This window comes from Coccidioides posadasii, chromosome 2 (genome assembly GCF_018416015.2).
Source record: "Coccidioides posadasii str. Silveira chromosome 2, complete sequence".
Lineage (NCBI taxonomy): Eukaryota > Fungi > Ascomycota > Eurotiomycetes > Onygenales > Onygenaceae > Coccidioides > Coccidioides posadasii.
In genome coordinates this window covers 2473762-2487547 of record NC_089408.1, presented here as the reverse complement: position 1 = coordinate 2487547, position 13786 = coordinate 2473762, and the positions used below count along the sequence as shown (strand labels likewise).

Sequence of the window (13786 nt, the reverse complement as noted above, 5' to 3'; positions counted from 1 at the left end):
AGCCCGCGAATCAAGGTGCTCCAGGCAGCACGATTATGCGTGGCATCGAATGGCCTGGACGCTGGTCGGCGCTGACAGGATCGTTAGTTAACGATAGCGGAGACTGGAGCTTTACCACCCAAGCCATGATGTTCGGTTCCAGAGCTGGGACTTGGTGGAGTTCAATCATGCGGAGTTATTCTGGAGTGAAATTGGAAATACCTTTCTCATTTCGCAATTGGAAATGTACTCTAGCAAAAGAAACATGCACCAGAATCATTCCAATTCATGAATATCGATGTTGTTAGATTCTGTTAACAGTAAATTAATTGAAAATGAGTTAATATTCTTTCCTCTAAGTTTAGTTAACCTACTGTGGCACTGAGCCCTGTATTGTATATTAAGGTTGGCTGCAGTGGCCATGGCAAAGCTTCCCGCAAAATCTCCAAACACGCATGGGAATAACAAAATAGACAAAACAGAATTTCTGGGCAATAAAGTAGCTTGGACAACATGATCCTGTCACAGAGAATTTTCAACTGTCAACAAGAGGGGATACTTGTTCCAAAGCCAGAGAGAAATGCATGAAACTCCATCGCTAATGATTCAAGACAAATGCAAACTGAAATAGTAGTCACAACCAAAGCACCCTTAAAATCAACCCATAGAACTCGCTCGAAAGGACAAGCTTGGGAAGATGCACAAGAGGGAGCATAGAGTGACTGTGATCGCGGGATGCCATGTTTTGTGCAGCCTTTCACCAGGCCGCCGAGTGTTTGCTGTCTGCATCAGGAATGTTCCTGTATCGCTGGGGGCGACAACTATATTCTTTCATCAAACCTTGTTATTATAATAAACAAGAATCTTGGTTTATCATCTTTCCTTTCCAAAAACTCCTTCTCAGAACTATGTTCAGTATCCTAAGTTGGAGAGGATGGAGTGTGTTTCATTCAAAGGTAAGCCACACACTCCCAATGCGCGAACCTGGCTTCCCTTGCGCAATCGCTGAAGTCCAACGGCGACTTTCCAAGCCTCAGTCTCCGGCAAAACGAAGATATATTTCTTGCCTTCTTGGTCCCGGAGACTGGCCCGGACGATATGAAGGCCTCGCGGGGCCGCAGCAGTCTGTTCATTGACATTCATACCGTCAATATTTAGCCCATTAGCGCGACTACCACCTTTATCACTGGTTTCCAATCGGCACTGGTTCTTGCAGGTCTTGAGCAAAGATGCAAGAAACGCGTCTGAATCCCCGCTGCTGGGGATCTTGGACGCGTGCGAAGTGCTGAAGCGGAAAGGACTGAGCTTGGGCACAGTCGGACGAGTGGTGGTTGATGAATTTGCACCAAGCAGGGGGCACCATACCTCTACCAGTTTCATCGTCCATGCTTTGATGTCCCATTCTCGCTGGGCCACACCTCTCACATCGTCGTCGACAAACATCCCCTCGGTTGTGATGCGCAGTATCAGCCCATCCGTCACTACACCTCGTCCTGATACCAACTGCGCGATTGGGGTTCTCATAAAAGTGTTGTTGAATGAGTACACACCGTGGATAACAACCTTATCAGGATTTTTCGTGCTATATGGTCCTCGTCGGGATGGTGGTGGCGTTGTTCGTGCAGTCGTCTGTGATGCATAGGTCGATTCTGAAAATACAGAGGACGCTGAAGATTGCTGCTTGTGCATACCGGGTCTAGGGCGGTCGTAAGGGCGAAAGGAATACGCATCATCGTCCGTATTAGTTTTAGTACTAGGGAATGGAGGCTTTGGAGATGAAGCCGGCTGCTGTTCGGCCTTTGAGGACTGTACTGACGGTGGAGGCGCCGCAGATTGCGCAACCTTTGCGGCCCTTGCGGCCCTTGCAGCCTCCGCAGCTTTTGCAACCCTTGCGGCCCTCTCCGCAGCAGCTTTTTCTGCAGCAGCTTTTCGTGCAGCTTCCTTCTCGGCCGCCTCCTTCTCTGCGGCAGCCTTTGCCGCTTGCTCAGCGGCTTCTTTCTCAGCAGCAGCTTTCTCGGCCGCAGCCTTCTCAGCAGCTCGCCTTGCGGCTGCCGCCTCTCTCGCTGCAGCAAATCTAGCTGCAGCTTCTTCTCGGGCTTTCTCCTTTGCAGCTTTCTCTGCCGCTTCTTTCTCAGCCGCCTCCTTTTCGGCTCGCTCTCTGGCTCTCTTCTCCTTCCATTCACGATATTCTCTCTCGCGGGTCTCTTTTTCTCGTTTTTCTTGCTCCTCCCGCGCAATTCTTTCTTCTTCCTCTTGCTTTCTTTTCTCATCTTCTGCCCGTTTTCTTCGAAACTCTTCCATTTTCCTGCGAATCTCTTCCTTGCGCCTCATTTCTTCTCTTGCTCTTTCCCAATCGCTCTTTTGCTTGTCTTGCGCGGGTTTCGCCCCAGTATTTGATGGTGGAGGCGATGGTGGAGCTTCCTGCTTAGGTTCTGGCTTGAGCTCTTGTTTCGGTTCTGGCGGTGGTTGGGGCTTTGGCTCAGGTTTTGTTTCAACCCGGGGCTCAGGCTTTGGCACGGGCTTTGGTTCTGGCGTTGGTGTAGCTTCCACCTCAGGCTCAGGCTTCGGCTCAGGCTTCGGCTCAGGTTTGCGCTCTTGCTGAGGTTCAGGAGCAGGCTTAGGGGTAGGCTTCGGAGGCGGTTGTGGGGAAGGTGGTCGCTGGGGTTTAGGGGGTTCTCTTGGTGGCTCTGGCTGTGGTGGAGGAGGCGGCGGAGGAGGAGGAGGAGGCGAGGGATGGGATCGTGGTGGTGGTGGTGGTGGTGTATGTCCTCCAGGATACTGAGCACCAGGGTAATATTGATGGCCGCCTGGGAATTGACCACCCGGATATTGTCCGCCAGGAAATTGGGGACCAGAATTTGGAGGAGGCCCACCAAAACCCGCGCCGGGATACTGCCCTCCAAAATTCTGATATTGATGGCCTCCTGGGGACGGATTGGGGCCGCCGGTTGGTCGTGGCCCGGCCCCTGGTGGCGGCCCAGGAGGAGGACCTTGCGGACCTCGACCTCCATTTGGCGAGCCAGGCCTGTTCCGGTTTCGTGGCCTGGAAGAGCTGCTTCCTTCAATCTGCGTTCTACCCACGGTCCAGCAAATAACTCCCACCCCGATAACGAGCATGAAAACACCCATGCCTCCGCTCTGCACGACCGTCGCGAACCAATTCTTCAAGAGCGGCAAAACATTTATATATAATACCACTCCTAGTAGCGCGGAAGCAACACCGGCCAGAAAGCTATTCCTGTGGCATTGCAACGATGGGAGATAAAGAAACCCCGAGCCAGAAGAGTGTGGGGGGATTATAAAAATATCGTACGGACCCTCTGGCAGGTCTGATGCTTTTCGATATTGTCCGTCATCGGCACCACCTTCTGCGGTGGTTCTCGGGTTTGCCCCGTGAGGGGGTGGAGGGGGAGGCGGACCGTCCATATTGTGCGAGGTGTCGAAGTCACAACCACAAATCCTTGGGGGAACAGCTGTTCTTCCGTCGCGCTACGCGGTGTTAAGATGAGAGAGATTGTACCGTGCTATTTGTTTGACTTGGGGAGCGCTTCTTCATGATTGTGCGAACATATAGCCACAAAACCGATTTGCGATCCGTGTGGCGCTGCGTACAGGAGAACAGAAGTATGTGACTGCGATGGGCGATAAATGGAAAATGGACGGTCAGTGCGAATGTGGTTCCGACAAGGGATAATCTAGAGTGAAGGGCCAAAGTATGGTTTCCCAACCCCTCAGCGTTGGCTCGAAACGTTACACTTAGAAGCGCTCTAAGCGGCGCTCCGCGTTGCAAGATAAGAAATGAGAATAAAAATACGGAGGACGGAGTACGTGGAGAGAAATGATAATAACAAACGACAACAAGTGTCCAATGTCAATGTGGTGGTGAGTGGCGAATGGGAGTTGATTGTCCGTGGACCTGAAAGTGTGCTTGGGGACGGTGGCACAGGAATTATGCCAAATCGAGGAAAGATGGATGTGATCTCGAGTCCACACTGGATCAATGAAGGCAGAGAAACGGGTCAGGGATCAGGACGCAGCGTCCGGAGTACACAAACAATGCAAGAAACGTGACAAAATTTCGACATGCGTGGGCGGCTGGACGGGATCGTTGCCTGTTAGCCTGGGAGAAAAAGCTAACGGTTGCCTACCTCCAATCGGATGCGAGGAAAATTCCGCCCACTTTTCCAATAGACCGGAGAGTCTCCTGTGCTGTTGTCGGGCCGTTGCCGTGACCCAGTAAGTTTAATTCAAAGCCAGATCTTCACCATCGTTTGTCCAACATTCCGAGATTGTGATCTCAGGAATGAGAGTGTTGTCCCGAGGGTGCATTTACGGAGGGCAAAGGAGTTTGTTGAGTTCCGCAGGTTGACAGGAATAGGGTTGCAAATACAGAGTTTAGAAGAATGGAAAGTTTCCTTTCCCTGTTCGCGACACTGAGCTGCCACGGATTTCAACAAGTCTCACCGCTTCATCGCGACAAGGTGTGGAGATCCGACTGAGCAAGGGAAGGGACAAACACTGCTCCGTTCGTTTGAGCAACCTAGCTGTTCATTGTAGTTATCTGTCTATAATTTATCATCATAACAATCATTTCTCTTCCGGTCTCAAATAGTTGCAATACGTTTGCTTCTTATTCTGGTCTGGATGCAGGCTTTCAGATGAGGTTGAATGAATGTTGGGGTTGTTTGTTTTGCTCTTTCCTTTTTTAGACTAGAGGCTCCCAACTGCCAAATGATTGGTCAATCTTTAAGTCTAACTAAATTATGGTGCAGCTGAGTAATAACTTACTAGCACAAACAGGGTTAGGCTGGATCACGATTGCGCTAAACTGAAAGCATCAACATGGATTCCGGAGGCGTTCGCTGGAATAAACAAGGGGCCTCTCCGTGGTGTGAGTGTGTGTGCGTATGTTGGAAGGGCACTATGACAGGTAAAGGGCACGATGAGCTTACCAGCCGTACTGTCCGCAAGTTGGACCTCATTCTCCTCCCCTTCTTATCACTCCTCTTCCTCGTAAACACTCTCGATAGGTCAAACATCGGCAACGCCGAAACTGCCAACTTCACCAGGGATGCTGGGCTGCAAAAGGGTGATCTAAACGATGCGGTGGCATGGTTTTTTGTGTTCTTTGTGGCGCTGCAGCCTGTGGGTGCCGCGGCGGGGAGGAAGTTTGGCATGAGCGTCTGGGTGCCGAGTGTGATGACGTTGTGGGGTATCTGTACGCTGCTGCATGTCTGGGTTAGGAAGAGGTGGCAGTTGATATTGATCCGTATTATTTTAGGGTCTCTAGAAGGTAAGAGATCCTCTGACATTTTATAAAAATTTCCCAGCGTGGTTTTCAGGTCTAGAGACCCTCCTTTGCTGAGACAGCATTGCTGCTTGTTTTATGTATCGAGATGAGGGGATATAAGCTCGCTCGTTAGACGTTCATACTAATAATGCAACGGGGCACTTCCAGCGGGCTTTTATCCCACAACTGTGTCATATCTCTCGCTGTTCTATACCCGCTATGAATTTGGGCGACGTCTGGCGCTATTCTACGGCTCGTACGGCGTGGCTGGCGCTCTCGGTGGGCTTCTTGCGTTTATCGTCTTCTCCAGGTTTCCAAAGGATGGAGAGCCATCGACAAGGAAATTCGAAAATGATGATTCCTGGAAACCATGGCAGGTGTTGTTTATGGCTGAAGGACTCTTGACGATTGCAATCGCCTTGATTGGCTTCTTCTGGCTGCCGAAGAGTGCAGGTACTGCTTGGTTTCTAAATCCTCTGGAGAGGCTATGTGCCGAAAAACGGGTGGTTACTGATCGTGAAATGTCCTCTTCTCGTGAATCGTTGCTCACCCCTGATGCAGCCACTGGGGCAATTGATGGGTTTTCAAGCCATGGGGAGCAATGTCGCAGATTGCTAGAAGATGAAGGAGTCACTCCTGAGGCCCAGGCTGGAAATGATCGTGATAACTTTACTGCCGATGCTGGGCTATCGAAGCCGGAGATTCTTTCGACTGTCTTGTTTCTACCTTTCATTTTTCCGATCCTGATCCTCAATATTGCTTCGGCAATTCCTAGCACAGGATTTTCTATTTTCCTCCCGATCGTTCTATCTTCGCTGAAGATGGCGTCTCCGTTATACGCCAATATTCTTACCGTGCCTCCGTTCCTCTTAGCTTCTATAACACTTTACATTTTTATGCACTGGAGCGATAAGTCACGCAGGCGTTTTCTTCCTATACTCGCGAGTCTTGCAGTCATTCTGACCGGGCTTGTTCTAACTCTTCTATTCTCCCCGCCTTCTACCTCTGCTGGGACTGCGGTGCTTTATTTCTGCATGTGTTTGCTATTGAGTGGCTGCTTTATCCCGAGCCCGCTCACCGTTGCTTGGTACGCGGGAAACATCCCCGATCCGGGCAAGCGTGCTATTGTGCTTGGTATCAACGGCTACGGGAACCTGGCTGGCATCTTTGCAGCTCAGATATTTGCACCGAAGTACCAGCAGGACGGCTTTCGCGCATCTTTTCTGATTACCTTCGGGATCATATTTTTGAGTTTCATTGGGTTTGCTGGATTGAGAGTTGTGCTTGGAATGATTAATAATGCGCGGAAGAAATACTTGCTTCGCTGGTCTGAAGCAGATTTGGTGGATGAACACGTTTCGGGCTTGGGTAAGAGGGACGGTTGGGGCGAGAACGTGCCTTCCCTGGTGATTGTCGGGGGCCGCCGTTGGGATAAGTACGTCAGAGACATGGTTGGCGTGAAGCTCCTTGGCATGGGCGTCAGCTCAGCGGCCGTGAGGCGTGGAGATGAGAAGATGACATTTGAATATGGGTATTAATGGGCTATATCATCTGGAATTCGTGAGAGTCGGCAGGAGGTTTCTAATCAAAGACCCGCTTTTCATCGGAAGGGGGCATATACCGTAAAAGGCAACGCAGGGACCAGCGACCAGGTGTCGTTTCAGGTTTTAGGTCCTGGGATGGACCAGCTTTGGGGCAGAAGAACGGTCGAAATGTGTCCACACGTGGCTGTCGCTACGTGTTGGTCGCGGTGCGCAGGCGGGCGAACCTAGGCAACAGATAAATGAGTAGGATGAAATATTCATGCCTGATGATTGGGCCAGGCAACAGAGATGAATGCTCCGAAGAAACTGTAGGCGCAAACGCACCGGATTCACGGCCAAGCAACGCTCTCGTTGTGGACAGCGATGAGCCCATATATAGCAGCGAAGTGACCGCGATGTCATTCTGTCCGTGTAGCCCGCTTGACGGTGCGTGACGGTACATACATAACAGCCGGCACCTGATCTGTCATAACAGAAAGTTACCAAAGTTACCCCAGCAAACCAGCCGTAATACAATACCGGTGCCACGATCACCCGCATTCTCCCCGCGCTCTGATTGGTCAAGGCCCGGTGTTGGTCACTTGGCGTGGTATTACGCCGTACCTGCTGAGCAGCTCCCCTGCCATCATCATCACCGCCGCAGTCACTTCGACAAAACGGCTGCACAGCTCGATTCACAGGCAAGCCACTCTCCTTCTGGGAGACAATTGCCTTACTGCCCTGTCTTTTATACCCTGCGTTCTACACGGTTATTCCCAATGCAGTGTTGTTCCTAACTTTTCGGCCTCCCTTTCGTTGTCCTCCGTATCCTTTGATCCCTCCTTGCCAAGTACATCCCTGTATGTATCGGGTCTCCCATTCACCAGCAGCCCTCCGTTCATCTACAGCGCACATTTCCACTCCCTTTCCTCACGAACTCCCTCCGTCGTTAAAATAACCAACTGGCTGGATCGATCTCTACCACAGATGGCCGCCGCCGCTGCAGCTCCCGCAGGCACCTTCATGCCGGGAACGAAGGTGCAGGTTGGAAACCACCGGGTCGTCATAGAGAAATACCTCTCCGAGGGAGGATTTGCGCACGTCTATGTCGTTCGGCTTCCACAGCCCGTCGATGGCTCTGAAACCGCCGTACTAAAACGGGTCGCCGTCCCCGATAAAGCAGCCCTGGCCAATATGCGCACAGAGGTCGAGACGATGAAGAGATTGAAAGGTCATCGGCATATCGTCACATACATCGATTCACATGCATCGCAGCTGAAGGGAGGCGGCTTTGAAGTGTTCTTACTCATGGAGTTCTGCGCCGGTGGTGGATTGATTGATTTTATGAACACGAGACTTCAGAATCGTTTGACCGAGCCAGAGGTCTTGAAGATATTCACGGATGTGGCGGAGGGCGTTGCCTGCATGCACTATCTAAAACCCCCTTTATTGCACAGGGATTTGAAGGTGGAGAATGTGCTTATTTCACTTAATGGCTCGTCGTACTGCTACAAACTCTGCGATTTTGGATCTTCAGCGTCTCCGCGGCCGCCTGCATCATCAGCGGCAGAGGGGCGCTTGATCGAGGACGACGTTCAACGGCACACGACCCTGCAGTATCGTAGCCCTGAGATGATCGATGTATACCGGAAACAGCCGATAGATGAGAAGAGCGATATATGGGCGCTGGGAGTATTGTTGTACAAGCTCTGCTACTACACAACACCTTTCGAAGAGGTCGGCCAGATGGCAATTCTCAACGCAAGTTTTAAATTTCCAGCATACCCGCACTTCTCCGATCGGTTAAAACTCTTAATAGGTAGGATGCTGTTCTCCAGTGTGTTTACAGCAAAGACTGATCGTTTTGTGTATAGCGTCGATGTTGAAGGAGCACCCGCAGAATCGTCCAAACATCTACCAGGTTTTGCGAGAGGCGTGTCACATGCGAGGAAAGGACGTGCCCATTCGTGATGTAAGGATATCGCTGTGTATTTGCTGGGAACAGACACTCATGCACTCTAGATTTATTCCGGCCGTTCACAATCCGAGGCTCGTCAGCATCACAAGCTCCCAACGCCTGCCGAGACACCAAAAATCGGTGCTGTATTCTCTCCGCCTATGCAAGAAACTCAAATAATACCAGACATCGCTCCAATGAGGAGAGGAAGGCCGTCGAAACCTACTTCGGCTCAGCACTCCGCTAAGCCCAGCCCTTCACCTCTTCGAGCTGCATCTCACGATCCATTTGCGGCGCTCGATGGAGGGGCGAAACGGACACACCCTGACGAATTGGCCTCGCGGTTTCCGACGCTGGACCAGTTTACTCTCATACACGAAAAGAGTGGGAAGTTCGAATTTGAACCCACTGTGTCTGCCGATACAAATATACCGACAGATGATCTTTCTAAAAGAATTACAAATGCCCTTGCAGACGACGCATTTGTCAAACCGGCCACTGCTCCTCCTCCCCACAGAAGCCCTGCCTTGGGTATACAACCTACTAAAACCTCTCGCCCACTTTTGGAAGCGAAGACCACTCAGACAAATATTCTCCCCGAACGCTCTTCTCAACAAGTCCCAATATACCAGCCTGCACCCCAAAGGCCACTTATGGTGTCCACCGGCACTATGACTTCTCCATCTCCCCCGCCGCGACCCGGAGAGAGTTCATCGATACCTTCCCGACCTGGACATAGACTCTCCGAAGCGTCGCAGTCTAAACGACAATCATGGGAACATGGCCTTAACATACTGAGCAAATCGCGGGATATTTTAGGAAGGCGATCGTCAAGGAATTTGTCCTCCGAGGAGTTGCCCAAATCACCCGTATCTTCCCGACCATCCTTGGAAGGATCCCGTCCGCATGTGTTGGACGTCAATGATTCTTTGACCACTCGTTCTAAGTCCGCGAACGCAAAATCCCGGCCGTCGAGTGCGTACGTTGGACCCAGAGTTGAATATCTCCGGGATCGAGATAGCTCGGCTTCTTCCTACGATCCCGGCTCTCCGCGAGAGCCGGATGATGGTGCAGAGCTATTGCGTCCGGTACGATCCGGGGCCGATCGCAATATATCATCTGATGTTGATTATCTACGAGCCAAGGAAGAAGAAGAACAAAGTCGCAAGCAAGAGAAGCGCTCAAGCACGGGGTCTAAGCATATCAAACGATCAAGTTTATCGTCATTATCCTTATCTGGAACGAAGACGCTATTCGCTGGTCGGTTTGGCGATGCCTTCCGTCGATTCGAGAATAATGCGCCCCAGGAGATCATGGGCCTGTCGTCGGAAGAGAGGAACGCTGATCTGAGCCCTATCACGGGGTCAGAAGTTGCTGATATGAGCGATGACGGCCGAGGATTCAATGAGGAAGACTTGTCTCCTGAGACACGCCGAGAGCTCGAACGCCGTCGGTTATCTCAAGAGGAAAAACGAGTTGCGCATGCCGCGGCCGAATATCGTCAGAGAGTGGCGGAGAAAGGAGGTCTGGGTGGATCAGCGGAAGGAGGTAGATCATCAACCATACAGAACAAGGTCCAGTCCCTCCTCCGAGAAAATACGAAACCCTCGATTAGAACTGCCTCGGGCTATGGTCGTTATACTGATGCCGAATCTGCTTTGCAGGCAAAGCAGTTTGAAAGGTCACTCCCTGAAAGGCCAGCGCCTGTTTCTACGCGAAAGCCTGTGCATTCTCCAAATAAGGAGCTTAGCTCAAGACCGACATCCAAAGACACGAGTACAGCTGGCGGTTTTACGCCACAGTGCGATCAGCCGCAGTCACCACAATCACCCTTCCTAGCGCGCTCCGGACCGCGCCCAGTCGCGCCTCCAAAGCCAAAGAATCTCCGCAGCCATGCTGACACATCCATTGACCCAGACATGGAAGGACATTTATCTATGGACCACAAACCCTCCACCACAAAAGAAGACTGGGAAATCAGTTTCAGTCGACGCTATCCGAGTCTATCTGGACTTGAATTGGTTGAAACGGAAATAGATTTACCCCCGACTGCCACCAAGGTACCGCTGGTACGCACGAAGGAAGTATAGGTGATGATCCTGTGATATACATACATACATATTTATATCTGTTGTGCATTATGTGAGGGCTTGTTTGAAGCTTTGGATGTATAAATTTCTACTGCATATAATCATCTTGCGAACCCCTCGACCTTTTTATAGACGAGGAATATATCGTTTTAGCTCTGTGAATATCGTCCTGCACTTGACATGGTGCTCCTGGACACGTTGGGATACTTGCCGAGCGTATGTCCAGGGCTTGAGGCATTGCTACGTTTTGCGATCATGCATTCTGAGCGGAGATCTTATTCCTTTTTGAAGCATTAAAGTCCACTTTAATAGCGTTGATGAGAATACAGGATAATTATAGTTTCTTTCCTTTTTTTTCCGACTAAGCCGAACCTGAAGCTGGAGTGAGTCTTTGATGCGATGAGGCCCCGATTTGCGTTGAGATGGGTCACTAACCGTCCGGATTATGTAACTAATTCCTTAGTCTTCACCGATGACGACTAAGCAGGACGAATCCACGCTCTCAGGCGTGCAGTCAGCAATCGGCTGTTGAGAAGTCTGTCTTGCAGCTATGGCGCCGATTACCCTGAGTCAGATTGATGGTAAGCCACGACCACCCACTATTTCCTTGAGGAGGATATTAACAGGCTCTTTGCTCCACACAGAGGATCTCAAGGACGTGATCCAGAACTTCTTCGAGATCCAGTCGGCCGTTCATGGATACCTGGGGCCGGAGACCCAACAAGAATTAGTCAAGAAGCTGTTTGTCGACCTTTTTTCCCCTCCCCCTCTAGCCCCTTTTCATCCGACGCAAGCATCCCAAACTAACCTTCTCGGGCCCCAGAAAATCCCTTACAGTCTCCCTTCAAACCCTCTCTGCTCACGCAGCACCTGACCCTTCCTACGTCCAATCCCCACCATCTCGAACGGGCCTCTCCCCCGCCGATCCTCCTGTCCAAAGCATCCAACTTCCACCCGAGATCATAGACTATGTCGACGCGGCGCGCAATCCGGACATATACACGAGAGAGTTTGTGGAGTTGGTACAGAAGTCGAATCAGGAGTTGAAGGGGAAGATGGAGGCGTTTGCTAGTTTTAGGGATGTCTTAGCCAAGGAAATGGCGAGTGCGATGCCGGAGTGTAAGAAGGAGGTTGAGAGGGTGGTGAAAGCAACCGGTGGGAGTGTGGATGCGGGAGGGTGCGGTTGAAATATGATTGTTTTCAGGCAAGACAGGATTGGATGTTCTTCCACCTCCCCACCCCAATATTACAGCTAATGAGGGCTGGGTTGAGTTTGGACAAGAACCAGGAGATGACGGCTCCGTGCGTTGATCTACGTCCCTAGTACGACGGATCTCGCTGCCCATGCAGGGCACTGGGGCTGGGGAGAATTCTACCATTGCGACCCGGCTACTCGATGGAGTCATGTGGGATGGAAAGCGATGGTCCCTTTATGGCGAATGCGATATACTAGGACGTTAGCTGAGAGATTTGCTTACATGAGGGCTCATATCTACATATGTGAGCAGCATAGCTAGCATTCTGTGCACCATTTTGCCCCTAGTAACTGATCACCTCTTTGGTACAGATGCTTTGTGAAGCGTCAAGTATCAAGCGGCCTTTTGAAAGGCTAATTACTTTGAGCTCTAGTCTATTCCCAAACGACCTTCTCTGGACATTACTTCTAGTTGATTGATGTGATTAATAGTCAGCATCCACTGTTTTTGCGTACATCCCATCCTGCACATCATACACTAACTGCTAGACATGTTTAGCCTGAGCCAGTTTTTGCAGAGGCCAGTGAATTTCAGGCAACACATCATCACTGTGATATCATTTTGCTACACAGCTGCCAGTGTTTTACTTTTCTCTACAAGTCTGTGAGAAGATGACAATGGGCAGCACTTTTGTTCGCCGAATATCAAGGCGTCGTCAGCCAAATTGAGGTCTACTTCTGGCTGCCGCCCGTCTAATGTCCATGGGAATGTAGCCATGTCTTGCACCTTGTCGCCATCCTTTACATGATTCTGTTGCTTGCACCGGAAAAATTTCAAGGCCGGTTTTAGCAAGCCCGTAAGCTGACCCGGAGCAGCTTGACAAGGACACCAAAGCTTCACTCGAAGGATCGATATTGCCACTATTCTCGGCATCGAGTCCAAAGTTGGGGCTCAATTTGTCACCTGTTGATAAGATCCTGGAGCTCCGGCCAACGAGGAGGTAACGAAAAGTAACAGGGGAAGAATGCAGTAGACAGCGGCTGGATGAGAACAGACGATATTAGGGTGTTCCAGGTGCGGGAAGCAAAGTAAATCACCCTTTTCAGGATGAGTTTCAAAATGATCAGCGGAAGACCAGAATGAATCTAATCTAGCTCTTGAGGATACTAAAACCTTAGGGTGCCAAATCGATGCCATCCTGTAGCATTGCCTTGAGAGATATCTAGTGAGACTTTCTACGCTTCTGTTAACTAACCGTAAGTGTGCACCACGTCGAGTTTTGCTGGATACTTGTGTGCTATTTCTGGCCAGGATGTTAGTTGGTCATCTGAGAATCATTCACAGTGCCCACTTCTCTCTTTCAAATGTGTTCTGAAGATACCTTCTCTGGTGACTTCAACATGGTTTGTGATTCTGGAGAATCGCTGCCGATCACATCAACTATTGCGGAATTTATGCTCAGAAGGTTGCGAAATAGGCAATTCCAGATTCAGGGCGTGCAGCGCATTCGCCAGGGACCTCTGTGCGCCTAAGGCAGACTATACACACTGAATCCAACCACCTCCCCGCCCAGGAAAAGCCGCGACGCAGAAACAAAGGAGTTGCAAATGGCTTTCAAAACAAGATTCCGCCCTGAAACGGGTTTATTCCCGAGAGTCAGGATTGGAGTTACCACTGACATCAACTTCGCCCGTGGGGCCTGGGCTGGATACAAATGGAATAACGTTCCGAGGCTGACAATCCCGCCGACG

The 13786-nt window shown here is 50.7% G+C and overlaps 4 protein-coding genes across 4 annotated transcripts; 3 read left to right on the top strand and 1 right to left on the bottom strand.

The window, feature by feature from the left end:
• Nucleotides 1-354: 354 nt before the first annotated feature.
• D8B26_003334 (uncharacterized protein) lies at nt 355-4564 on the bottom strand. The gene has a single exon (XM_003068404.2). It carries the CDS (start codon nt 3403-3405, stop codon nt 892-894), a length of 2514 nt encoding a protein of 837 aa, XP_003068450.2. The 5' UTR covers nt 3406-4564; the 3' UTR covers nt 355-891.
• A 219-nt stretch (nt 4565-4783) lies between these two features.
• Nucleotides 4784-7091, top strand: D8B26_003333 (uncharacterized protein). The gene is made up of 2 exons (XM_003068405.2): nt 4784-5272; nt 5438-7091. Exons 1-2 carry the CDS (start codon nt 4822-4824, stop codon nt 6805-6807), a joined length of 1821 nt encoding a protein of 606 aa, XP_003068451.2. The 5' UTR covers nt 4784-4821; the 3' UTR covers nt 6808-7091.
• Nucleotides 7092-7779: 688 nt separating this feature from the next.
• D8B26_003332 (uncharacterized protein) lies at nt 7780-10961 on the top strand (the record flags this gene model as incomplete). Its single annotated transcript, XM_066124112.1, has 4 exons — nt 7780-8611; nt 8667-8764; nt 8815-10323; nt 10414-10961. The coding sequence occupies 4 exons, from the start codon at nt 7780-7782 to the stop codon at nt 10837-10839; spliced, it is 2865 nt and encodes a 954-aa protein (XP_065980189.1). The 3' UTR covers nt 10840-10961.
• A 408-nt stretch (nt 10962-11369) lies between these two features.
• On the top strand, nt 11370-12335 carry NUT2 (RNA polymerase II mediator complex subunit). The gene is made up of 3 exons (XM_003068407.2): nt 11370-11420; nt 11484-11580; nt 11663-12335. Exons 1-3 carry the CDS (start codon nt 11390-11392, stop codon nt 12024-12026), a joined length of 492 nt encoding a protein of 163 aa, XP_003068453.2. The 5' UTR covers nt 11370-11389; the 3' UTR covers nt 12027-12335.
• Nucleotides 12336-13786: the final 1451 nt, after the last annotated feature.